We start from the raw sequence: 27,742 nt of genomic DNA, 5'->3' as shown, positions 1-27,742 counted from the left end.
CTATAACACAGACAGCTTCTAAGCGGTAGCACATCTCACTTTGTCTGAAAAAAAAGTATGCTGTGTTGCAAGAAAAGTGCACCTGAACAGAGTCCTGAACCAGTTCGGAATGGTCTCTTTGAATTGTTCCAGTTTGGGTTCAGTTCCAAGAAAGCGAAAGAAATATTGGTTGGTTTCGGTTGGGGTTCTGGATGAAAATACGTGTTCGGTTCCAGTTCAGCAGCCTGCTGATGCCACCCCTCAAGCTCTTTAAGGTATGTAGAGCCATTGTGCCCTGCTTTCAAGGCAGTTTTACCTTTAGGGAAGCCATAATGGATCCACTATACAAGTGAGAAGCAAGCCTGGTTACATTTGGAAAGGACGGTACCTGTTAATGCCACCTGAGCTAACCCATTTTACAGTGACAGCCGCTAAAATAACTAAAATGCTCACATCTGACGCCTTTTTTAAGTGCTCCTGTCAGTCCCATTCAACCGCAGTGAATTGGGCAAGTGACTCACACTCTTTAGGAGTAGAAGTGCTTGCCTGATTGGGGGTCTAAAAACTAACACAGGTGAGCAGGGAATCGACCTTCAAAGCTTTGGATGGATAAGGTTAACGATTATATCCCAATTTCATTCCTCATTTGGTCAGGAGCTGGACACGTTACATACTGCCTACTGCCGGAACAGTTTCTTTCACATTTAATTTCATACACAGGCGGCAGCTCAGTTCTCATGATTAGAGCTGGATTGGGACTAAATGAATTTTGAGAAGCCCAGCAATATACGTGGGAGGTAATTCAAATATCGCTGTTGCATTAGAGTTTGCACAAATGGGATGATCCACAGAAGTGGTGTGCAACGCAGAAAAAAGGCAATTCAGAGGGGCGTTACATAAGCCACAAAGCAGCTTTTGCCAGATAAGTTATATTTTTTATAAGCCAGCAAAAACAGGCAAATCAGCTTCAGGCCGTCCAGCATCATGTCCCAAGATGTGTAAAAAGCAACTGCAGCAGCAGTGCCAGATGTGGCTGATCCAAAGAGCACTTTGGTAGAAGATGTGCTCTGGTGTTAGTTTCCTGGTGCGTTGACGGCATCAGCGCCTTCCTCGATGCGGTGCTTATGGGGGTCATCTGGCTTCATAGCAGGGAACAGCAGCACTTCCTGCAAGGCAATGCAGTGTTTCTCTCTGAACAATTTAAATCTTTTTTTTTTTAAACTGAGCATATTTCACACTTTATTACGTGCCTGAACTTTGGAATAATTTGCAGACATTAAATTCTTTGAGACAGCACAAGCAAATCTTGTAGGCTGGCTACACCTTCTGCAAAAGCTGGCCACCAAAACCAGATTAATAGGTCTTTCGTATCTGGACTTTTGCCGCCGGACGACTAAAACCAAAATAATGCATAATTTATACTCACTAGTAGACTGTTTGTTAAACCAAGCATAGGAAAGGAACACAACACAGCTGACATATAGCACTAAGGCCACCGCCACCACTATTAAATATAAGGGCTTTTTAAGCCTGGCAGTTTACTCTAGTATGGGGGCTCTCAATCTTTTTAGCCCCGGGCAATCCCAGCAGCTTTCAAAAGGTGATGAGGAAACCCATGCATCTTGGCTTCCAACCCTTCTTGCCTGACATTCATGCAAACAGGAGCATACAGACACATGACAGCCGAAGGAATGCCCAAATTCAAATAATAATGACTGGCTGTTGTATAAAAATGCATGCAAGGAAAGGCATGGGCTGAGGCATGCATGGATTTAGGGTGCTAACCCATTTTGAGAACCCTTGCTCTAGTGTTTTTTTTTTTTTCGACGACAGCATAGCAAATCAACTGATACTGGTGCTAGTATTTATGACACGCAGAGAAATGGACATTCTGACGAAGGCTGTTCCATGGCCGAAACTTCAATAAATTGTTTCAAACGTTGGTCTACATTTTTTACAACTGACCATGCCAAGAAGATTTCCTCTTCGCTGGATTAAAAACACACGCACACACATACGCATGCATGCACAATCTCTCTCTTGAAAGAAAACAGACGCGGTGAATAAACACTACTTTTCTTATTCTTCACAATGTCTGTTTTCTTTCAGGTGTATTGCCAACCCAGCCCTAGCAACTTTTTCTGCCCTATATAATTATATAAAAGAGACATCTTGACAGAAAGCTAACTCCATTTTTATGTTAAACTGCCATAACTACAGCTATAGCTTCTGCTCTGGTTGACTGAAGGTCCTAAGATCCTTTGTTGCAGTTGGTCTAAAGACCACATAGCCCACACTGACAGGAAGCGCCTCCTAAAAAATTAGCAGCTGCACACGACAGCTCCAGCTTGAGTGCCTGCACCAATGGCTGCAAGCCTCCAGAAGCAGCGTGATCAAGAAAACATGATAGTTTCTGGTCTCTAGATGCCATTACAGAAGAATGAGGATGGCTGTTGACACCAATAATGCACCACACCTTCTAAGGCTAGATGTTATGCCACTGCACTCCTGCCTGCTGCCAAAAAAGGAGCATACGAAGGGTGCACTCTTCACATCTGATAAAGAGGTCACCAATGCAAGACACTGTCAGTGTTGTCAACAGCTGCCCTCATTCCTCTCCAACAGCATGCAGAAACTAGTGCATCGGTGGCAGAAATACATCCACTGCTTGTAATGTCAGCATTGAAAAATTATGTGTTCCTGGTAAAGAAGATATATCAAACTTTCATATCAGTAAAGTATTTCCAAATTCCATTAGTTGCAAAAAAAGTGACAGCTCAGGAGAGAGATCATATTGCACCGCTTAAAAAATTTCTTGCACTTTACAAAATAGCTGTTAATTTTAGTAGATAGCTTTACACCAGCCCGTCACAATCATTACACTCATACTCATTAGCACCACAGCGCCACCATGCGAGCCACTCAGATGAAATTCTAATGAACCAGTCGCGCTCACACACAACGCTTGACATTCCATACCCTCACTACTCCAGCCCTCCATTGAGCAGAGCACTTCACCTCCCGAGTGCCAGTTTCAAGCTCCATATTTTTTGTACCACTACACTTATTTCTTAAACATACAATTATCAGGTTCCAGCTTGGCTACAACCTTGTCTTGATTTATGATTACTTGGCATCACTGAAGTATTGCTGCAATAATCACATTAATGTCGTAACTTCAAAGAATTTACATCTGCACTCTTTTACTCACTGGGCATTTTTTGTAACTAATCATCACTACTATTATTTGTGAATGGAACTGACTGTACGGAATGTTATAAGTTTCAAATAAAATTTAATCTTCCACTGTGACAAAGGTAACGGCTGTGAAGAAGTTTCCCACTTAAGAAAAGAAATGACGCATTCAAAAGTATTGCACCTTAATAAAGGTTCTAACCATGCATCTCATTCAGGCATATAGTCCTGGCGAGGATAATAAACAATACAAAAACTTGCCTTGATGTTATAGGAATCAGTGAGGAACATGACCAGCCGGTCAATGCCCATGCCCCAGCCGCCTGTGGGTGGGAGCCCGTACTCCAAAGCAGTGCAGAAGTTCTCATCCACAAGCTGCGCTTCATCATCTCCTGCTGCTTTATCCTGCAGAGTACAAGTCATGCCTCTTTATTATGAGTACTACATTCAGGTCCCTAATATTTCTTGCATGTATGCTTGAGTCCTTTAAGATAGACATAGGTTATTTTCAGTCCAAAGCTTCTCAGTCTAGCAACCCAATAGTTTACTAATAATTGATGTTCAACACACTAAGCGAATACTACATCAACTTAAAATAAAATGGCGCAAGTAATTTCGACAAATGTACAAAGGAGAGTACTGATGGCACACTTCACACGGAGCATTAGAAGAAACCTCAGATGCACACTTACCTTGGCCTGTTGCTCAAATCGTTGCCTCTGAATCAGTGGGTCGTTCAACTCTGTGTATGCATTCACAATTTCCTTGCGAGCAACGAACAACTCAAAACGTTCCGTGAGGCCACGTACACTACGATGCCATTTTGAAAGGGGGCTCATAAGCTGCACCAAGAAAGAGTCAAGAAATTTGTTTATTACAACACATTTATTATTAGGTCAACAAATCTGTCAAATGCAGAGAATTTTGTTTCCAGCAATTGCTGCATTAGAGAGGGTTTTGAAAGGTTGATGGCATCATAGAACACAAAATGAGGTCATAGTATCAAGAAATTACACCATTATATGGCATAATGAGCGCCACCACATATAAAGCCCTTTAATAAACTAAAAGTAATGCCATGTTTAGAAGATTGCTGCCTGCCTCCTTCTCTATGCCTTACCTCGGCATTTGGCCCTTCTATTCGTTGTATACTGTCACGAGCTTTTGCGCACTTTTATCCTGCTTGTTTTGTTGCTTCGGCCACCTTTTCAGTACCCAACAGCACGAGTTATGCAGGCTAGCACCACATTTCACACTCTATTTGGCTGTTTGTAACATAGCCCCATGTTTCGGATGCCACTTTGCCATGCTTTCAGGTGCAGCACATGTGAAAACTGACGGCAAGCAACTCGTCAGAATTGCAACTATAAAGCGAGGTGCTGTGGCATGGACGAAGGATTGCCTTCAATGAATCGGCCGGTCTGATTTCAACCCAATGCAATGGTTGCAGCTCTGTGAGGTTAGTGGGCGATTCCTTGCTCATCACTAGTCTAGTAATCTTATATGCTGCCACTTGCGGTGTACTATGGCTTCATTAGTTTTTCGCCCTGCTAAGTGTGACATGTTTGTGCTGCATTTATTTACAACTTTTGTGCACAACCTCAATCAAGTCGTCTCCAAAACCCCGTGCTTCTTATAGACTCAGTCATATATTCCGGGGCATTGTCATTGGCCTGAATGTATGCTAACTGCATGTTTTGAATGCATCGTCATACGTTATGAAGCGGTGACAGTACTTAGCAAAAAGGGGTGCTTACTTTTAAAGAAAGACGAACTTATTTGGGGGACGCTGTGCCCTCAAAAGAAATTGAACTCAGTGACCGGGGAAGATCAGAGTTCTTATCGCTATCGGCCACACTAAAAGATAAGGCACATGGAGGACTGATAACCATCTCAAAAATGGCAGAAAATGCTGTGCATGATACCTGTTCAGAGCAATGTAGTCGCATGTCGCATAACAACACAGAGATAAGGCCCCGTACTGGCTTTGAAGGGCAAGTGCAATGGGAAAACAGGCATACAAGACCTCGAGACGATTTTAACTTGCGCCAAAAATGTTGGATTGCACCTTATATTCATGGAGCATGGTGTTATAGTGACCTTGTTTTCCCGATTCCACCCCTGAGCAGGATAACTTCATGGAAGATCAGTTTGAGACGCTGATTCTTCAAAGCTGCACAACAAAAAAACTGAAGCCTCAATCCTCAGCTTTTGGAATAAAACTGGTGAAACTTCCAGCACTGCAAGTGCCTATTGTATATTGAAGCTTACCGACTTACTTGTTGCACTGTGAGTTATGTAGTCCAAGAAGTCAAAGTTCAGTTTTGAAGTAATTTGTAACTGCCATGAAGCGGTGAATTTTTACACGGGACTGAGGAGCACGGTGCGCAATTTTCTTAGCGAAAAGTTGTGCACTGATATGCAGACCGCCTTGCAAACCATCTCGGTTTCTTTTGTTTCTTTCTGGCTATCGCAATAAATTTTTTGAGTGCTAGTAGTAGCAGCGAGCCTCACAATGCTGTCAGACAGTCCATTTAGTTTCGAAAATGAATGCCTCAAGGAACCAGCCCAAAACATCCACTGCTGCCCACCATGGAGCATTCTGTTTGTGTTGCTGTCATATGCACCAAATTTTCCTTGTGGATTACAACTCCACATTTACCCTTCATTCTACATTCAGAAGAACATTGATGTCAGTAGATGTGCTTGTAATTCCAGCATTTTCCAATCAAAATAGTTAGTGAAAAATTGCTTCAGTAACACCTTCAAAAAATAATACTTTTTTTTGTAGCTCAAGTACTTGTCAAGCAAAGCATTAAAACTTTCTGGAGTATTTTTCCTTCCGTGTTATAAACCTAATGTCATTAATTTTCCCCAATGTTTGTATTAGACAAATGAAATTTCACATTACTGCCACATTTCTGCTTGAAATGCATACCGTCAAACTTTAAAATTATTTTGCTTCATTTTGATGTGCTGCACGCTAATGTTAACATAATTCTTTCCAGTCAAATATAAAAAGAATGAACAAAAAATGTTTACTTTTCCCATGGTATGGAAAGAGATAAAGGAGTATAGATACCTAATTTTGGTGGCATGCATTCTTCTTTACAATGATGCGGAAGGCACTACTATGCATGAATCACCCCGTGGTATTCACCTGCAGCAGCTAAATAATTTATAATCGAACTTTTCCGTCATGCTGTTTCACTTTCGGTTTCAACAGCCAAACAATATCGTTGACATCAAAGTGCGATTATACGTCACGTGAGGGATGGAAAAACTGAGATATAATTGCTGCTTCATCGCTTTAATTCACTACAGTGCTGAAGCCAGCCTTCTTCAAGAGCCGGAATAACGAATGCAGAAGCACCGATTATATTGCAGTTTTTCATGCCTCACATGACGTATCACCTCTCTTTGACGTCACAGTCATCGTTTGGCTGTTGAAACCGAAATCAAAACAGCACGGGAAAGAAATTCGATTATACATTACTGTAGCAAGAGCTACGCTACGCCAGCTCTTCGAGCCTTCAGCGTGGCACCCCTTGAGCTCCGTGGCAGCGCCGTGGCCTTGGTCACGTGGTCGGTCACGTGGCGCGGAGCAGCTGCTGCCAAAGAAACCGAGCTGCAACAGCTGTGCACATGCTCCACGTCGAGTGGAGGGGGGGGGGGTGCAGAGGGGGAGAGAGTGAATCCACGTCCAGGGAAGAAGATGAAGAAGGAACGCTCAGCAAAACGGAGTGGCGAAAGACTGACTTTGAAATTCGACTGAGCGAGCTCCACTCGGCCAGATGTAGCTCTCGCATCACTCCAGGTTTAACCAGAGCTAAACCACAGCCAATTTTTTTAGCGGTCGTAAGGGAATACCACGTGGTAATCCATGTATAATAATGCCTTTCACCGCCGACAGGACGGCCCTGTGCACCTCGAGCATGTCCTTGGACACTGGAGGGACACGGCTTTGGGTGCACGCGGGACAAAAGCAGTTTTAGTGTTTCTAAGAGACAGTGGTTTCGTGGACATTCTTTGACAATCATGTGTATGTGTGTGTGTTTATGAGTGCATGAGTGTGCTTGATTTCACCATTCACCTTTTCTTTTTCCCTTTTCCTCTCTTTTTCACCACCCTCTTCTCTAATCTTCTCTTCTTTCACCCCCATCTGGAGTAGCATGCCAGTCCGACAACCACGCACACCTCACCTGTTTCATTAAAGTCTCCCCTCCTCCTCATTACAAAGAAGAAAACACGCACCCAAAGGTTAGGTGTCTATACTCCTTTAAATGCCACGTGTGTGAGCCGCGGCCGTCAATACGAGGTGGCGTTTGCCTGGCCTACTTATCCACGGGCTTCACTGTTGAAGGCCTTGCGGAAATCAATTATACGTTCATTTTAATGTGAGATTATTGTGTGATGGTAAACTGGTAACAAGGTTATACCTGTTATATTAAACCATTATTAGATTTAAAGCACTTTCACTACGGCTTTGATGAAGAACATGCTAAGCCTAGTGACACCGGGCCAACAGTGTGCAACTATGGCACGTATTACCCTAGCCTGGTGGGCGGTGAGCCGCTGCAAAAAAGTTCGCCACTACCATGGGTACTCCCAATTCCAGTGTTCTGCACAGCATAACATTTTGTCTTTTCTGATGTGAGCGCCAAGTGCACAAGACGAGTTAGCAGCGCTAAGACACCGCGTGTTCGTGATTCCAGGTGGGGTCTGGCGCGCGGGACGATGCGTGCGTGGTCGTACCAAGTGTCACAGGCAGTTAGTGTTTATCAGCTCCCAGCGTAACATACCATGCGGGCAAAATCATGCATGCATGCAGCAATTCTTTTGGCTAACTTTCTTTTTTTCCTATTACTGACTGCCAAGCTGGGGATACGGCCCCTAAACGAGTATATACGGTAAATCCACAATACTCACAAAGCAAAGATTCAAACAATGCAAGCTTGAATGCCACTCACCTCTGGATGATTGCAGAGAAAAGTGGGATTCACAAACTGTTCTTCCAGAAAGTGACCCACTAGCTTATCCAAAAGTCGAGCAGCTGTTCTGGGTGCCGGACATTCTACCTCATGCTTGATGCACAAGTCTGACAACAGGGCCACCGACTCTGCACAAGGACAAGATGGACATATCACGGCACTGTCTAAACAAACAGGCCGCAGTAAAATAGAAGAAAAAAATGGTGTACTACAGTAGAACACTGCAGGAAGACCTGGTCAAGAGAAATGCCCATGCAGCCAAAAGAGGTCCAAACATGACAAGCAAAAACAGAAGAAAGCAGAGGCCACTCCACCCGCCCAAAGAAGACAGGGACCAATGACATAAGACATGCATAAAGATACGTTGTCACAAAGACAAATTATCGGGCAGAGGTGCACCTTGCTCTCATACGATCAGTGTGAGCTCTTCAAGTAAGCCATGCTTAGGTGCTCTTGGCTATCCAAGCATCTCTATTTTTCTGAGCATTGTGGAAAAAGCTCGGAGAGAATGTGGAGGCTGGAATGTAAAGCTTGGAAGGAAATCAAAGAAATGGTGGTGGGTAACCGTGAAAGAAACATTTGCTATAAGTACACAAAGTGGCACAGAGGCAAGAAAGTGTGGCTTTAAAGAATTATTAACTGCACCATGAAGCTTAAAGAGGGTCAAAGCATCTAGACCAGAAAGCTGTGGAAGATGTGCAACAGCAGACACATCAGGCACAGTTACAATTGCGCGATACTCGCAGCAAGAAAATGGTGTGTACCGAAGTCTGAACATGAATGACAGCAAAGCAACAAGGTGAATAAAAATTGCACAAGACTGCCCTCCCATAAGTGCCCTTGAAACAAAATCGAAGGGTCTATAGCTCCTGCTTTTTTTTTTCTTTTAGTCTCAGCTGTTTCAGCTTTGTATGAAGTCAACTTCAGTTTGGCCACACTACTGAGGTGGGAGAATAAAGTATGCTTAGATGCAGCATACAACGCTGACTGATTGGTTTAGTTTGGTTTATGGGGTTTGACGTCCCACAGCGACTCAGGCTATGAGGGCTAGTAAAGGGCTCCGGAAATTTCGACCACCTGGGGTTCTTTAACGTGCACTAACATTGCACAGTACACACGCCTCTAGAATTTTGCCTCCACCGAAATTCGACCGCCGCAGCCAGGATCGAATCCATCTCTTTCGGGTCAGCAGTCGAGCGCCATAACCGCTGAGCCACGACATACAGTAATCACAACCATGACACCAGAAGGCAATCCCTGTTACCTCAGATTGGCGGCACTTCTCGATCTTCTGAACACATTTTGGTGCAACATGGTGGTTAGCAGTCTCACCAAAATACTCTTAACTGTAGTACAACATATTTAATAAAATGGCACAGACTGGTGCATTTTGAGCAGTATCTAAAGTACTGAAGACAAAATACCCACCAGGTGTGCCTAGCAGCTCAGGGGCAGGCAGCTTAACGCCCATAGCTTTCTCCAAATCTGGAAGCATGTTCACCCTTCGGAAGGGGGGTGTAAAGTCAATCTCCAAAGCAGGCCCATCGGCACCCTCCGGGTGGTAGGTGACCTTGTATGATCCAGTCAGAAACTTAACCATGCCTGCAGTAAGAACACAAACACTTTTTGTTCATTCTACAACATGCAAACTAGTTTCCAACTCCTACTGCAGCATGTAAAAGTGGTGGCACTAGTGAACAGATCATGATTCTGAGATCAGAGTAGCCGGACAGTTCCAAAATATAGCAGGAACACCATGAGTGCTTCGGTGGCACACTGGGGTACCGAATGTGCTACCCTCCTCGATTTCAAACATCCTGAATACTAGCTTCTCGGGACTGTATTCTGTTTACATTTAATGCTACTGGTACTTCTACATATTTAATACAACAAACATGGGTAACACTTGGGCCCCACAAAAGGGAGAGAGATTTATGCACAATTAATTTCTTTAAAGAATAGCATGGTTCATGATATCAACAATACACAAGCAAAACCAGTTAAATACAATTTAGATTTGACTGTACCATAGCTTTCATTTATATTTGAGCTTATATTTATATGTGATTTTGGAGAGAAAATGTAAGAAATTTTGCTGCAGGGAACTTGGCAAAATGAATGCCATTCGTTTGTCGTGACATCAAGGAATGCAATAAAGATAATATTATTATCCTGCGTATCAAAGAACTTGAGTTGTAGGGTTTTGAAGTTACCACTCAAGAAACATGAATACAAACTTTTCTTCCCGTTTCTGAAGTGGCAACTTCAAATCCCCATAACTCAAGTTCTATGATAGATAAGATGATAATTTTACCCTTACTGTATTTCATGATGTGAAGACAATCTAATAGCAATCATTTCAGCAAGTTCCCTGCAGCAAAAGTTCTAACAATTTCTCTCCAAAACCTTACATAACATTACAGAAGTGCACAAGTACTAGTTCTACATTAAATTAAATTTCATATTGGGAATCAGTATGCAAAAACACATTCCCTAAAGATTTCATAATTGCGACTTCATTAATAAATTTTTTTACCCAGCTTCCCCCCTTTGAGGGAGGCCTTGTGTGTCCTCAGGTAAATAAAAATAAATGCAATAAAGAACAGTGTCCATGTCACCGAATTGATATCCAAAGAGGACACCAGGATGTGAAAGGGACCCACCAATGCTATCATGTTAACGGAGCTCAAGTGTGCCCTGAATTTAGTTAGACATGCCAAAGAAAATTTTTAATGACAATTGTTTCATCAGTGGATGTGTGCACTTTTACTTATCTGAATGCTTTTGAAAACCATGATCAGCGAATGTGTTGGTAACTTGACATCGGCAAAAGTGATGAACTAAAAAATAAAAGCTACAGTAAAAGCTCATTAACTTACTTGAACTTCAAGGCACCGACAAGAAAAAATGTTCCAATTATCCAAAAGTTCGAATTATCAAATGACCCCCCAAAAAAACTGTCAGGAACTGCCAGCACCACGGTAAGTTTACTTGTTGAAAGACTGGGCAATGGGTGCCTGCTTTCAAGATAAAAATGGTGTGCCAATGACTATTTTTCATGTTTCCATTAATGCTTCATTAAGTGCATAATGCCAGGAGTGTCGAAGTGCAATTGAACCAGAATTGTAAGGACATCCTCGGCATCCTTCACGGTAGGACATGGTGGGGCTCCACCACTACCGCGTCACACCCCTCTCAAGCAGCACCATCGTGTGTGAGGAGGCTTCACCTCGTGAACAGGGAACGGCATGTAGTGGCACTATCATCATCAGCAGTGCTGCGCCGCCTTGGCTGGTGAGATGCGCTCGCGCTGGCTACGTGGGGGCCACGTGTGGAGTAGAATAAAGACAGTTGATTCCTGGTTCCCGGCCTGTTTGCTTCGTCCGCGTCGCGCTCCGTTAATTTGTAGGGGACTAACTCTCTGTGCCTCTAGAGACACATGACAAGCATGCATTTTTGGCGCACTGGAAAAGCACTGGAAACTGAAACTAAGCAGTCAAACTGGTCTTGAAGACAGGGCTGTCTGTTCGCCGTCACGTCTGCCGCTGCATACCAATGTCAGAGGTGCACGGGCCGCAAGCGACTGCAGCATGGAATCCAGGTTTTGAGTAGGGCTGTTTAGACGATCACTCGGTGGCTTGGTTATGCCTAAAAGCAGCCTCCCTTCACGTGCCTGTTTGTATTAATTGGTGCATCTGAATTAATGAGCGCATGACGCCACTGACTCGCATGGGAGTTGGCCGTGGCCAAGCAGGCAGTTCTAATTATGCGGATTTCTGAACTAACAGTGGTTGAAGCAACAAGCTTTCACTATAATACTGTCCCAGCTGCCTGACATTAATTAGACAGGTTTATAGTACACAGCAGCATCCATTTGAGTTTCCACACCCAAAGCTATTATGACACAGTGACATATGCCTTGCCGATGTAAGTTTCACCACGGTTACAACTTAAAGAAATGCAAAACACTGCGGTGCCATCTAGTGACAGACGTTCAAAACACTTTGTCAGCGATGCAAAGGGAGTGTGGCTTTTCATCGAAGGGCATAGTGGAACATAAAAAGTAATCAAATATGATGAACGCAATATTTTACCGAGAAGTGGTCACATGATGGGATACATTGATAATGGAAAATTTTCTACTGCAGAATGATGCTTCAGTTTGTTTTACACTATTTTCAATGGCACATTAATATTCTAAGTCTTAATTTCTTCGATACTGCAGTGCCCGATCCTGATAATATCAGGCAAGATCTTTTGATCTGCCGCATAATTTCATCGCACATCTTGGTCAGTTTTAAGTACCTTTAACAACCCATTTCTAACAAAAATAAAAAGGCTTACCTGACACCAAAGATTCAGTGATTGTCATCAAATCATTGTAATCAGCATAAGCCATATAAAATTCACATGTAGTGAACTCCGGATTATGTGTTAGGTCAATGCCTTCATTGCGGAACTGGCGGCCTATCTCATATACACGATCTAGACCACCAACAATCAGCATCTGAAAGGAGAAATATGTAATTTAAAAGAGCATCCTTAAATTAATTTGTCTTCTTTCTTGTAATAAACCCATTCGAACCAGAAAGTGTTTTTAATTACTGGCAGAAAAAAAAGCGAAGAAGCTATGCACAAATATTCATACACAAAGAATGCCCTTTAAGACAGATTCTGTTAAGGGCAGATACGGGCCTCGAAATGAACATTTTTATTATTAAATATATTGCAATCAAATTAGGTGTGTATATGTGTTTATCCTTCCTTGTTTAAAGAATAAAATTAGTGTCAGTATATCACACTTAGTTCCCAAATTATAGAAAAATAACTGGAGCCTAATTATAGTTATTTTCTTACAGGTCGTTAAGACACTTTCTTTCTACATATTTTTGTTTTGATTGAAATGGGGCTGCAGCCAAAGGCCTGCCATCTGGAGCTATGCTAATTATATTGTTGTTGAAGCACACCATAATATAAAAATGTTAAATTTTGTCTAAACACCAAACTTGTGAAGTATAGTTAGGTGACATACTGGTGCACAAAAATTGAAATGTTGACTCAAACAAAAATAGCAAAGCTCCACAGATTAGTTCTTTCTGAATTAAACTGTATAAGATTAATTGAAATTGCACCATAAAAACATAATAAAAGCTTCCATGAGGCTAGTCAAGTTGGGGAAAAAACACGAAGCTGAGAAAATCGCACTTGAAGTGCGCGCACCAGCCATTTGGAGGTCATTGTAGAGGCATCAAAAAACAGCGGAATGCAGATGCCCCAAAAATATTTCACAACAGTGAATAATGCCAGATAGGGGGAAGGGGCACAGCTTTCAAACAAAACCAAGATGTCGGCCATCGGGGATGCGGCCGTGGGAAGTGACGGGTGAAAAGTCCTGCCGCATTTCACTCCAAAATCACCATTTCCGGGCTTTGTAGGCGTGAAATATATAGGAATTTCAGCAGTTGGAGGTCGAATTAAGACCTTAGAACTTTTTAGGCAGGAGCTTTAGAGTGTACTGATCCAAAAAGGCATTTTTGCAAAATCAAAATTTTCCATTTTTATCATTTCAAGACCGTCTCCCCTTAATGGGAAATGCGGGTCTTAAAATGTTAGAAGTTCCCTAATTAGGCCTGAGTTATTTTCCCATAATATGGGTACTAATAGAAATATATGAAAACTAATTATATTTTTAAAACAGAAGGAAGAAACACATATACACACCTAATTTCATTGCCATATCTGTAATAAAAATTTCATTTTAAGACCTGCGTCTCTCCTAAGAAAATGAGGACAACTCTATCAGTTTTTTTTTGTTAGCAAAATCCGACAGTTCGGCATTTCGTGGCTTTGTTGTCGCTAGTCCGAGTGCAAAAGGTGCATTTACTGCTAAGAGATTTGGATTCGAAGTTGAAAAACTTTTTCCCGCAGTTCTGATTCAAACTTGACTCTGATGACGAAATAGCCGAAAAGAAACGTAAACTCACATAAACGCGTACTCTGTCATGGCTGGCAGTGAGCGGTGCAGACCAGCAGCAGCCGAAATGAAAACTACCACCAGCTAGATGTTGAAGGCCTTTATAAGTGTTAGCTAGCGTTGCTTTGTTTACGTTTCCTCAACAACGAAATTCTCGAAAAGAACTGCAGCTTGCCCTTCAGCGGCCTCAACTCCACACAGCGTGCAGTGCCGAGCCATAGTCACGACTGATGAGTAGACTGGTACGTATGCACATATTTAAATTCTGTAAGAATAGTCCTCCTAGTCCTCGTAGCACTAGATATGCAGCCCGGCGCAATGGTACGTTGACGAAGTGAACGTGCCGAGCACTGCGTTTGGTAACGTGGAGGCTTGTGCAACACTAGCTAGCCACAAGTACATTAAATAGCACAAGGATGCTTTGAACTGGGCAAGTTGGAGAGGATGCATGTTTCGAAAAAACCAGCTAAAAAAAAGAACGGGACGGAAGCGAGAGAACATGGATAAGCACTGTCTCACAACTTAATTTATTAAGGAAGTGCACAGATTAAATAGCAAAGAACACGCGAACACTGCATAAGCGACGCATGAACTGCATTGATTAAGAATGAGATTACTAACCTGGATTCAGCAGTGACCTAACCGCAGTTTTAAACTTTTGCTTCCCTCGTTTTTGAGTGTTCATTTCTCTGACTTGCTTTTTCAATCGCATTTGCCTTCATGTTTTTTCATGTGTTCTTTGCTATTTAATCTGTACACGTCCTGATAATAAATTCAGTTGTGAGACAGCGCTTGTCCGTGTTCCCTTGCTTGTGTCCCGTTCTTTCGCGCTGGTTTTTTCCCAAACGTACTAAATAGCGCAGTGTCTCAGATTTGCAAGCTGAATGACAGCACAGGTTTCCGAAAATAGTTTCTTTCCAGAATGCTTAAAAGTGTTTCTCTTCACTCCTAATGATTTACGTTTGCCTCATTGCCAGTTTAATAATGGTGCCTGCATGCTGGTACATATAGTCAAGCCTCAATAATAACAGAAAGGGGACAGTGGTGGTCCAGCCATTTCAAGTTGTGGAGCAATTTTTGGAGCAGAAAAATATTAATTTTGGAGCACCTTTGTATCAGAACGATAATTCTAGAGCAACCCGTGAGCAGCACAAATGGAATAAAGGAGTCACCCAGAAAAGTTCGTTACTAATGGGATCAGGTTCAGCCATGTAGCTAGGAAGAGAAAAAAAACAGAAGAAAGGTGCTCACAAAAAACAGTGACATTTTATCAATGCTGGCACTGTCTTGGACACAAGCTCAACCAAGCATGCTTGACTAAAGGTCCAAAGTGCACGTGCACTTGAACCATTCTTTTCTTCATGTTGGCACTATCTCAACGCCTCTTGGAATTTTTTGACAAATTCATCAAGCTCGCAAAGTGAATCAGCAAGGCTCAAATTCCCTTGTTCCAACAAAGCTTGATCTCGTTGGACCTGCGCCAAGCTTTTGTTCTTCAACACAGAAGATGCGACTTCTTCAGCCCGCTTAATGGATGATTGACATATAATACAACCTTTTGATGCAACTGACATGATGCGCGAACATGGAGGAAGGAAAACTCGAGAGAGGCCCTCACTATCCGAGCTGCGCTCCAAAAAGTGTGCCGGAAGTCATGCGCTTTCGCAGGAACTACTGGGAGTCTGGCCGAAGGCAGCCAATAGTAACGCTGGGCACAGCAGCGTCGTCTGCTAGACTGCCTGCTGCGCATGCGCAAGCGCACTGAGACAGCGGCCAAGTAGGGGGAGCAGGGGGAAGCTGGCTTCAAAAAATGTGACTTAACCGCCTCTCCTGAGTTCTTTCCTTCCTCGATGTGCGCGAATGAACTGGCTGCTAAGTTCTACCATGAGCCAGCCCATCCTGGATTACCAACTGCAGAAACGTTTTAGTAGGATGCCAACTGAAAGCCTGAATTAAGAGTGCACGTTGTTGGGCGAGGCAGTCGTAAGTACTTAAGCAAGGGAAATGCTCTATAAAGAAGACACGGATGTGTCTTCTTTTTAGTGCATTTCCCTTGCTTAAGAAAGCCTGAATGGTTCCAAAAATATGGGTAGTCGTTTTCCCGTGACCGCGTCTTTCTTTTGGTGCAGCTAAGGCACAATATTGATAAATTTGCTGCTTTTGGAGCAGACTGGAGCAGCAAAATGTACCGTAAAAACCGGAATATAGGTCTAACTTTTTTTCAAAAAACCATGGTGAAAAGTCAACCCCCGTCTTATATACCGGTCATTGGCGGAAAAAATACGGAAGTCTTGCAACAATGGGTGGCTGAAGTCAACAGCCTCCATCACCATCGCCATCAGCAGCAGTGCCGCCATTTTGCGTTTCAGTAGATGCAAAGCGGAAGCTAACGGCAATTTACCGTCGCCTTCAAGAAAAACACGATTGAGTACGAGGAAGCTCACGGGAACCTGGCGGCACAGTGCGAATTTGGAGTATCCGAAAAGAGCATTCAGTACTGGCGGAGGCAGAAGCTGCGTATTACAACTTGCAGCAACCAGAAGAAAACATCATTTCGTGGGCAGACCGTAGTGTATCGAGAATAGGAAGGAAACGTTGCGCTGCGAGCAAGATCGCTGCCTGTGACTGCCGAATGCATTCGCGTGAAAGCGGCAGAGATCGCGCGTGCTTCTAGACTCACGAGGGCGCAATTCAAAGGCTCGCCATCCTGGTTGCGGCGATTCATGAAGAGGAGGGCTTTGCTCTACGGCGCCGTACTTGCCTGTGCCAGAAACAAACACGCGGGCCGATTGGTGCGCGATATTGTTAAAAATTTTCCGGGTGTACATACAAGCAGCATTTAAATGAAATTAAATACTGTCACCATTGTGCAACCTCTCGAGTCGCATTTGTTTCAAATTAAGGATGTCTTTCGGTACTTTTCCCATTGAAAAAGATCTTTTTCATTTTTAGAATTGGTTAGTTAGGGGGTCGACCTATATTCCGGTCCGACCTATAGTCCGGTTTTTACGGTACATGTATCCGAATGGTGCAAATGGAGCAGCTGGAGCACCACTGGCCCAGACCAAAATTTTGCTTGAAATGAGTGGAGCGTGAAATAAAAGAAGTACACTTAGAACAAGGAAGTGATGCATCACGTATGGGTAACCACAACATAGAGGCTTCAGCACTTGACAAGCCTTTTCGTGCACATGAATCCACTCGACATTGAGGGTAAGTGATGGATCTGCAGTGGCTTCAGCACTACACCGGCACCACGCCTGCACCATACCGGTGCCACTTGGCCATTTTATCTACGAGGCAACTGCACTTTCCCTCGACAGTACTTGCATACAGGCAGCAACAAACCTTGAGGTAGAGTTCGGGGGCCACACGCATGTACAGATCCATGTTGAGCTCATTGTGGTGCGTAATGAAAGGCTTGGCAGTGGCACCACCCGCAATCATGTTCATCATAGGTGTCTCAACCTGCATGAGCAAAAACACTCTCAGGAGTTCCAATGCGATAAGCCAAAATGTTACAAGCACCACCAAAACTAACGCGGAACAGACAGTGGCAAAAAAATTTTGGCACAACACCTGCTGGTCAGTAAAAAGCAGTTCACACAGTGGCTGTGAAAGCCCAAGGTACCGTTCACATGTGAGAAGTGGGCCACAGTTCTGTCATTTGTGCTGCCCACATAAAACAAAGCCAATAAAAATATCTTTGAAGAACAAACAAAGCAAAAATAATAAACCTACCTCAAGAAAGCCCATGTTATCGAAAAACTTGCGCACATAGTTGACCACTTTGGATCGTGTGATGAACTTTTGCCGTGTGCTGTCATTGAGAATGAGGTCCAGGTACCGCTGCCGGAAGCGGGTTTCCTGAATTGGTGAAGAAATGAGAACAACCATTTTGCTACACCAACCAAATGAAGCACAAACCGAAATATCCAGATAAAAAAAATCACACCACACAGTGCTTGCAGTATTGTCTTACTGAGAAAGCAAAAAAAAAGCAACACAAACAACAAAAATAATACCTAAAAAAAACATAAAAGTGGAAAGGACTCCGAAGTTTTTTTCTTCAAATATTGTTTTCTGTGCAAACTACTTGCGTCAGCATTGCAGTACATCTGAACTTGACAATTACCTACCATTAAATGTTTCTTCAACATAGTAAAAGAAATGTGGCACATAGATTTTCCTGTCTAACATTAGCGAACACTAATAGATCATTCGGGTGGTGTGACAAGATATTCAGTTCACTGATGTGATAAAAAATCCTGCGAACTGAACAAGTTAGCACCACTGGGAAATGGTACGTCACGAGTTCTGATGAAAGGAATATTCATAATTTTTAAATATATTCAGAAAATTTTCTACTTCAAACAGTGTTTGTGTATGTGCCTGCACGAAAGAAACAAAGTTTACGATTCCAAGGAAAGCACAGGGGAATATTACTATTGTTATCTATTTTTCTTCATAGAGGGAAAGTAACAGAGCAATCATTTTGGACAGGCCTGACACACACAAAAAAAAAAAGACATGCGATCAGTGGGAGCTGAGCCCACGCTGCTGCAAGCCACATGCAGTACTCAATCAACTGTGCTACAGTGGATAAGCGAAAGTGAAAAACTCTATCTGCTCCACAGTGCCAGCTGTCTTGCCGTTACTTTTGAAGATGCTTGCCTGCTCAAGTGTGTGTAATGAAGCAATGTAAATTACAAAAGGGAAGTACAAATCATTCTTCTAGCTAACTGAGAACTAAGGCAGCAGGCGATATGGATTATGGGGGTTGAACATCCCAAATCAACTCAGGCTATGAAGGATGCCGTAATGAAGGGCTCCAGAAATTTCGACCACCTGGATTTCTTTAACGCGCACTGACATTGCACAGTACATGCAGCAGGCTAATGTGAAGCCTGCGGACCGAGAAGCCCAACATATAATAATAATGATGATGATGATTATGGATTCTTATGGCGCAAGGGCATCTGTGGCCAAAGAGCGCCATGGCACAAGGTATTTTTCTTCTTCTCAAGGTGGGGTCAAAGACCTATTTCCCAAGCATTTCACCCTAAATAAGCCGAGCACCAGACCAGGGCAGAGCTTGTACCCATTGTATCACCGGTGGGTACCCGGCGGCACTGGGGATCAAACCCCGCACCTCCCGCATGCGAGGCAGATGCTTGACCACTTGGGCACGCTGCAGTACATATAAGTCTGCACTGCCCATGTGAGCATACCACATAAGGCTCATCACTACTGTGCCAGTCATTGCGACGCTATTGTATGAGGAGCAAGCAAAACCAGTTTTCTAAAGCTTGCAGCTCTGGCCATTTTTGCCAAAACATTTGCAAGCTATCGCAGTAAAGGCCTCGAGTATTCACAGCAGCAGTACAAAGCACTTGTATGGCTGAAAACTTAGAACTGAGTAAACATTCAAAGATTTTCCTGGCTTCGGACAACTTAATTTCATATGCAATGTCACAGTTCACAGCATGCCAACTCATAGGTCAAAGCACTACTAATGGGTAGGTGGTGAGGTTGTCCCTTAAGTTTCAAACATGCACAGAAGAGCCATACAAGCTTACCTTGTCCTTAAGCCCAAAATGCAGGTGGGGCAGCATGTGTAGGCAGGGGGCAAGAAGCACCATTTCCACAGGCACAATGCTCAATTCACCTTTCTTTGTCTTACCTGAAGAAAAATGAAAGATGGAAATGACCATCAGCGTGAAAATGCTAACTTTCGCCTGATCAATACTGACAAATTAAAACAACCAATGACAAACTAATTCTTTTGTACAGAAAATGCAGACCCAAATCTCAGAGCCTTCCTCAAGTACCATACACAAAGCTATATTCGGTCGAGTCCTCAGTTTTATGTGTCTATAGCCAAAAAAGAGCAAGAAGAAAGAAAAGAAACAAGCTAGTGCCAAGTCACAGTGCAACCCAATGCGTGCAGAAGTGCTCGCTTTTTAGAATAAATTCAAAGGTGCTATGGTGATGCCCAAATTAAGCCTACCATCTGCATCAGTCAGGCGGAATAACTTTACTTTGGAGTCCCATTAAGACCCCAGAAGGAGGGTCACCTGTTCGGCTACAGTTCGACGTTTATCGAGCACTACCAAGTTTAGCCAAGCGTTTCAGGTTGTGGGCGGAGGACAGGGAAAATAAGGAGCAGTTTGAGCGGTGTTGCACCAAAGCAAAGACCTACTGAACACCCAACCAGCTCAGCAAGCACAATGCCAGCAGGCCTACTACTGCGCATGTTCTTGCCACTGTGAGTGGCATGGTGCTAGTTATACACTGTTGCTCTTGGCTTCTTGCACTGGCGAGTGGTGGCAAAAATGTTCTGATCTTAGAAAATAAAAAAAATCTCTGGCTTTGCACTAGTTGCATTGAGCCTGGAGTGTTCAGGGAATGGGAATAAAGTTTTCCATTCCAGACGGACGATGTCACGAACGCCATGAGCAAATACCGTCAACGAATTACAACGAATTAGTCTCATGCAGGTACAGAAAAGGCTACAAAAGTATCAAACTTACGAACGATGAAGTGCCTAGTAACAGGTACCAAGAGAGTGGCGAGTGCCGCCAGCTGTTTACAGCGGAGAGAATGGAAGCTGTCAAATTCTATGGAGCAGTGCGCCCGAGCCGTTAATCTCGGTTGCAACAACAATCTACATGAAAATAATGTTCCCGACGCTTTGCGATGCCAGAAAACCGCGGTCTCTTGAATGCCGAAGAGTGGCCAAAAGACCACGGGCAGACTTGCGCTGTAGCATTCCATGGGGTGTGCTCAATGAGCGAAGTTTTACCACTTAAAAAGCACTTCTGGAAATGAAGCGTGCCAAAAAGCACAAAAGAAGTGTCCCGCCGATTATGGGCCCATTCACACTTGCGAGTCACAGAGGTTGTGTGACCGTTTTGGATGAAAAGCGACAGTCACAAATGGTCGCATAGGTACAAAAAGACCGACAGTCACAGGCCAGTCACTTGCTGCTTGATTTTCCAGAAAACCGCTGAACTAATCAACGAGCGAGCCGAGCTTACGCCGACCGCGGATGCGCTGGGCAACGAACTCAACTCAGCTGCTCGCTGGCTGCCGTAGTCGTCGCTAAGCCTAACCATTTCACATTGGCCAAAGCAGACGAAACTTGAAAGCGCGCCACCAACGTCATTCCCGAGAGTTTTTGCTTCAAACTCTGAGAAGGCGACCCGCAGGACACGCTTGCAAGTGTGAACAACAGTGTTTGTCGAGCTGCTGCCTGATCGCATGCCCTTTGCCGCGTTCGACGACAGGAGCTACGTTAACAAATCAGGAAGACGACTTTGGGGAAGCCGATCTAGAAATTTGTTCGCCACTCGCCATAATCGGCCAGCATCCCAATAAAACACTGCCCCTAGCTTCGTTGCACTTTTGACGGTGCAAATTGACCAATAACTTGCTGAAAACATGAAAAATTCGAGCGTCGCCAGCGGCGAGTCAGGCTGTCAACATGGCGGGTCAAAGCCCGATTCGCGCCATCCGACCAGACAAATGGTCTAAGTGTGTGGTAGGGTCATTGAATTTTGCTCCTAGACATTTGTCAATGGCGCAAACGCGACGCTGCGCGAACACCGCCACACTAACCGTAGAATTAGCACAGCACACCGTCGACAATGACACTCTCACTTTGCAAACTTCACGGCTGCACACCTCGGAAAAAATTGCCCAGCAATCATGCAGAGCTCCTACTGCAAAACCGTTCAGTTTTCACGATCGCGCTGCACACCCACAATGAGCAGCTAATCGTTTTTTTCAGCACAGCAAACACAACCTCAGACTCAAGCCACGGCATTTGCGGCGCTTTCCAGCGTGATACTCTTGTAGCTTTCCATGATCCCCCCATAAAAGCGGCTACTGCCTTTGGGATTCGAAATACCCTGAAGGCTGAATGCATGGGTGGCGACCGTGGCCTCGTGCAATGCTTGGTCAGATTAGAGCAGGGGATACACGTGCCCGGTAAGAACTTGAAAGAGCCAAAGCTCACTGCCTTTCTTGTACCTGAATAAAGTTTTGCTTCACTGAATATATTGTATTTTGATTTCCTTGCAGTTGCGGCACAAAGCTCGAGTGCTTTAGCTTCCCTCAGGTGGTCGCTTGTATCGAATTCCTGCTTATCACAAATTTTTTCGCTGTCCCGCTGACTTCGTTATAATTAGGTATTACTGTAATTAACTTGTCTTCAAGGTAACTGGCATTGTTGATCTAGACTTTTTGTAACACTTTTTCACAACTTAATTAGAAGCGTGCTATCTCCCAGAAAATGCTCCCAGAAAACACTGCAATCTCATTAATCCCATCTTTCAATATTTCAGTACTTTCTGTTGCTCTTTTCACCATGGCCTCCAATTTACTAAGCTACCCTGATATAGCTACAACATGAATGGTTTCACAGTAAGTAGCCAATAAAAAAAAAACTTATGCATACATTGTAGTGCACAAATTCTGCCCATCCGCTCATTCAACTAGACTGCAAGATAAACACAGCAATTCTGTGCAGTCAGTGCCTCCTGACTACCGCAGTTGCCAAGCGGACAAGATGAGGGAAAAAAAGAGACAAGCTATAGTACTTGGAACTCTGCTAGGCTTGCATTTTCCAATTGAATGGCAATGCCCAAAACAGCCAGCCTTACCTGGGTGACCAATACAACCAAGTATGTCACCTCTCCTGAGTTTTGCATTTACCTTGGCAAATGCTTCTTCTGAGCTGTAATACCTGGAAGAATAAAAAAAAAACAAGCCTGTATAGAGCACGCTCAAGAAAATAATCATTCAGAAATATACAATATACAGCAAGCCTCTATTTGTATTATTATGGAACATGGTACCAGTGCAAGAAACAAGGACGAAGAGAGAAGACAAAACAAATGCACAACAAAAAACCTTAAAAATTTGCAGTCTATCTCGTCGTCGAGAGTAGAAGTAAGCATGAAATTAGCCTCAATAACGGTGATGAAAGCAGTGTACTTGCTCATGGGCATCCATCTGTGCTGATTTAGAACTTGTTTGCCACTGCAACTGTGATGAGTTTAAAGCGTAGCATGGAAGTGATGCTTGTAGTGAACTCGAACCATAAGAGCTTGAGGCTGTACGTGTCGCCTCAATCGGTACAGTAAACGTCAACGCCTTCCTCGAAGTAGTGAAGTATGCTGGAGGTTCTTTGCACAAGTTGTTGGTGACATCGATGTTCACAGTCTTTCTTTTTTATTAGTCCCACCAAAGGATCAGCCATCATGTGAAGCACGTTCTGGTTCAATATCTTCCTCTTCTTTTACCTCTACTGTCCTCAGGGAAACAAGCAGTGTCATCTGTCATTTCAAGCGAGATATGGTTTATGGTTTATCAGGGTTTAAAGTCCCAAAGCGACTCAGGCTATCAGGGATGCTGTAGTGAAGGGCTCCGGCAATTTCGACCACCTGGGGTGCTTTAACGTGCACTGACATCGCACAGTATGTGGGCCTCTAGCATTTTGCCTCCATAGAAATGCGACCCCCGCGGCCGGGATCGAACCCATGTCCTTCGGGTCAGCAGCCGAGCCCCATAACCACTGAGCAACCACAGTGGCGTCATTACATGAAATGTAATGCGAGTTTTTTTACCGAAAGTAGAAAGGAGATGTCGCCCCCCGCGTTACAATCGAATACTAGGATTAAAAATGCTATGAAGAGCACCAAACACACACTATTAAAATCATTTCATGTGTCAAACGTGTGCGTTGATCGTACTGGTCATTCGAAATCACGCACTCCAACTCGCCGGTCAACCAGTATGCGAACCACAGGTCACAACTACTAGGACAAAGCGGCAACCTAATCGCAAACGCAAAAAAAAAAAACGACGCCAGTAAGAACAAGCCAACAAGAGTTGGCGCCAGCTAGAGTCACTGGTGCGATGAGAGGGCGCCACCTCTTGACGACTGCTCGCAACCTGTAGCGAGGTTGTGTGGCCTCCGTGACCGCAAAATACAACAGCCATCTCGGAGGCACCGAGCGCTCGCAATCGCCACAAAGACGCTAGCAAAGGAGCGAGCGATCCCGCCGCCATCTGTCTGTTAATCCTTGCAACTGATGCAAAAACATGGCCACGTGACTAACAGGCAGCAGGGCATGGAGCAGCGCGCTTTGTTCGCTCTTTCTCGTGTTTGGTGCCAGTTCGTGTAGTTGTGCGTTCCGTGCATCGAGTCTTAGGCCTATCCCCATCAAACGGTCGAGTTGTCTTCAAGCAGAATGGTGTGCTCACGCGCTCAGTATACAGCTGGCTTCAAGCGCAACGCTATTCTGCTTGCTGAGAAAGCGGGAAATTCAGCGGCTGCAAGACGTCTGGACGTCAACGAATCGACGATCAGGGGATGGAGGAAACATTGCGAGGAATTGTTTAACTGCAACAGCCTGCGAAAAGGCTTTCGGGTGCCCAAGAAAGGCCGCTTCCCGGAGTTGGAGCGTCGCCTTGCAGAGTTCATTAGCGAGCAACGTTCCCGACCACTTGGAGTAAGCATTGAAATGCTTCAGTGCAAAGAACAGGAGCTTGTGTTTGACCCAAAACCAGTTTAAGGCATCACTATGCTGGGTGCAGAAGTTTATGCGAAGGGCCAAGTTCTCTCTTCGACGCACGACTTCTATTTGCCAGAAGCTGCCCGGGGACTTCGAATCAAAACTTCGAGAGTTCCAGCGCTAGGTCATCGATCTTCGTCGCTCTACCAACATGCCACTTGGACATATCGGCAATGCCGACCAGACCCCCGTGTATCTGGACATGCCTATGTCCAGAACAGTGCACAAGTCTGGTGAGCATGAAGTTCGCCTTAGAAGCACAGGCAACGAAAAAAATCGTATTACTGTTATGCTGGCATGTTTGGCTGACGGCCACAAGCTCCCTCCATTCATCATTTTTCGCCGGAAGACGATCCCGAAGGAAACTTTCCCGAAAGACGTTATCGCGCGCTGTCACGAAAAAGGTTGCATGGACTCGTATCTTGTCATAGATTGGATTCAAAGCATGTGGCAGCGAAGGCCAGGCGCATTGCTGCATCCAGAAGCAATATTGGTTCTCGACTCTTTCCGGGGTCACCTGACACCCGGCGTCAAACAAAAGCTACAGCGCGACCGAACCAATCTCGTTGTTATACCGGGTGGCATGACCTCCATTCTCCAGCCTCTGGACGTTTGCATGAACAAGCCCTTCAAGGATCGCTTGCGACAATTATACTGGGAGTGGATTGAAAGCGGATCAACAACAACACCTGCAGTTAGGCTGAAATGCCCAAGCGCGTCTACCGTTGCCCACTGGGTTTCAGCAGCCTGGTACGGGCTGCCTCATGATTTGGGCTACCGCGCATTTAAGAAATGCTCAATTTCAAATGCTCTAGACGGAAACGAGGACGACCTGCTGTGGGAGGAAGCTAGTGACAAAGAAGAGTCAAGCTGTGATGGTGACAGTGACGGCGACAACTGCCGTGAGGATGAGGGTGTATAGGAATGCCTGTTTGGCTTGTATTTCAATAAAGTTGTCTTTGACCCTCAGAACTGTGCGATGTCGGTTCCTCGCGTCACATTCGGGTTCTTTCGGTTTTTCTGTCGTACGCCCGAAGTCTACCCTCGCGTTACAATCGTAGTTTTTTTTTCCCCCTTTTCACACCCAAAAAGTCGACCCTCGCGTTACAATCGTGGTCGCGTTACATTCGAGTAAATACAGTACTTTGCTGACATACTAGGTAACCCTGTGACCATCACAAAGTGCTGTTTCACAATACAACACTCACACAGCCAACTAAACAGCACATGTATACATGCATCAGTGCTCTCGTATGCATGCATGTGTAAAGGAGCACACAAGCATACATTTTCAGAAAGCGATGGGACAGTTCTTAAAGAATATGACATGGCTGCAATTGAATGGTTCAACAGAACGCCACTTTCTTGCAATTAGTATTAAGCGTGGCCCGCATGGAGCGTTTTTTGCCTGTGAAATCGCGTCGTGCACCCAACGCCCGAGCCGGCGTCGACGAATTCACTCCCGCATGGTCAGCAGCTGAGCGGCATTTTTTTGCCGCCCAGTTGTGTGATGCGCACGCCCCCATCCATACTGAAATCAGACGTATGCGCAGGAAGCGAAGTGAAGCCGCTGGCTATCGCGCACAAAATGGTCACGAGCGCGCACCCTCCATGCGAGCACGTCTCTCTCGGCCGGCGTGGCTCCGTCCAGAATAACGTGACACCCGCTCCTGGTCTCATTGGCCCTCTGTCGCTGCCCTCTCCTGGCGTCAGCGTTTTTTTCTGTTCCGTCAGAACCCGACGATTTGGCAAAAACGTCGTCTCCGGCGGCAAAAAAACGCTCCGCTGCCGCCGACGCCGGCGAATCGCCCAGAAAAGCGCTCCATGCGGGCCACGCTTTACATTTGTTTTTGTGCCTTCATTTAACCAGTGTCCGATTGCTATCACACTAACTTATCACTGTTTCCGACATTAGGATACATAAAAACACATGTCAATGGTCCCATAAATCGAAAAATATCTCTTCAAAATGTTTTGCACAATTGCATTTAACACAAATGCCATGAAACTTCAGACCTCGGACACCGAAGGTTTCCACTGTGCCAAAAAAATAAAATTAAAAAACGTATACATGCCACAGTGACAAAAATTTCTGAGGGCACTTAAGTCTGCTTGCAGGCACTTAAGTCTGCTTGCATGCAGGAATGTGAAAGCATGGAACTTTCTAGAACATGGGTTTTTCTCCAGACCGGCAGTACGCGTTGTATTTAAATTTTTCTTTCTGTTATTTATATATATACAGGGTGTCCCAGCAAACTTTGACCCAAGATTTAAAAAAAATCTAAGTATTCTTGAGAACAGAAATTGCGAGGATGTTGTTAAGGTTTATCTAAAGTTGCAGTACCATTTTTTTGCTCATGCTATTTCAATAATTAATCGAGATAATTAGCTTTTTAAATATAGCTTGAAACATTCAGGCGTCAATGAGAAATTTGTGGAGCTCCACGAATATTGTCCAACCCAGGCACTACCAACGAGATAAGACTTAGCGTGGCCGTTTTAATTCGGAAAAAATGAAAGCCCGTGGAGTTTAAAAAATACCTCGTGACAGTGCGCTCCGTGTACCCAAATACGCCGCGATTACAGCACTCTCATCCGTGGTTTGTAAAAAAAACATCGCCAGCACTGCTCCTCTTCACTTATGGAAAAGGGCTTCTATCTTTGCTCGGCTCTGACGTTACCGGCAGCAGCTGGCAACGCATTCTGCAATCTGCCAGCGTGAGAGCGCAATTATCGCCGCAGAAACGGGAGCCAGCTTTCTTTAAACTGCCGCCCGAACCCACTGGTGCTTATCTTGGAACCAAGCACAACGCTAAGCTCTGTTGTGAGCAGCACGAATGGCACAAAGCGAGCAATGTTTTTTAGAAAGCATGGAAGAGAGCACTGCAGTCGCGGCGCATTCAGGTGCACAGAACACGTTGTCACGTGGTATTTTTTAAACTCTGCGGACTTTTGTTTTTTCTGAAATAAAACATTCACGCTAAGTCTATCTCGTTGGAAGTGCCTGGGTTGGAAAATAT

General features: G+C 44.3%; 1 protein-coding gene across 2 annotated transcripts in view; it reads right to left on the bottom strand.

The window, feature by feature from the left end:
- Positions 1–876: 876 nt before the first annotated feature.
- Positions 877–27,742, bottom strand: part of LysRS (Lysyl-tRNA synthetase) — a 40,209-nt gene continuing 13,343 nt past the window's right edge. For both annotated transcript variants that reach the window (XM_077647771.1, XM_077647772.1), the window contains 10 exons: positions 22,806–22,888; positions 19,719–19,822; positions 17,881–18,006; positions 17,488–17,607; positions 12,510–12,672; positions 9,594–9,767; positions 8,145–8,293; positions 3,867–4,016; positions 3,432–3,579; positions 877–1,141 (listed from right to left, as the gene is read on the bottom strand). In XM_077647771.1, coding sequence (XP_077503897.1) covers positions 1,053–1,141; positions 3,432–3,579; positions 3,867–4,016; positions 8,145–8,293; positions 9,594–9,767; positions 12,510–12,672; positions 17,488–17,607; positions 17,881–18,006; positions 19,719–19,822; positions 22,806–22,888 — 1,306 coding nt within the window. In that variant the 3' untranslated portion in view covers positions 877–1,052. The remainder of the gene's footprint in view (positions 1,142–3,431; positions 3,580–3,866; positions 4,017–8,144; positions 8,294–9,593; positions 9,768–12,509; positions 12,673–17,487; positions 17,608–17,880; positions 18,007–19,718; positions 19,823–22,805; positions 22,889–27,742) is intronic.

This window comes from Amblyomma americanum, chromosome 1 (assembly GCF_052857255.1).
Source record: "Amblyomma americanum isolate KBUSLIRL-KWMA chromosome 1, ASM5285725v1, whole genome shotgun sequence".
Taxonomy (NCBI): domain Eukaryota; kingdom Metazoa; phylum Arthropoda; class Arachnida; order Ixodida; family Ixodidae; genus Amblyomma; species Amblyomma americanum.
Note: the sequence above shows the minus strand (reverse complement) of the source record. Positions and strands in the feature narration are given on the sequence as shown.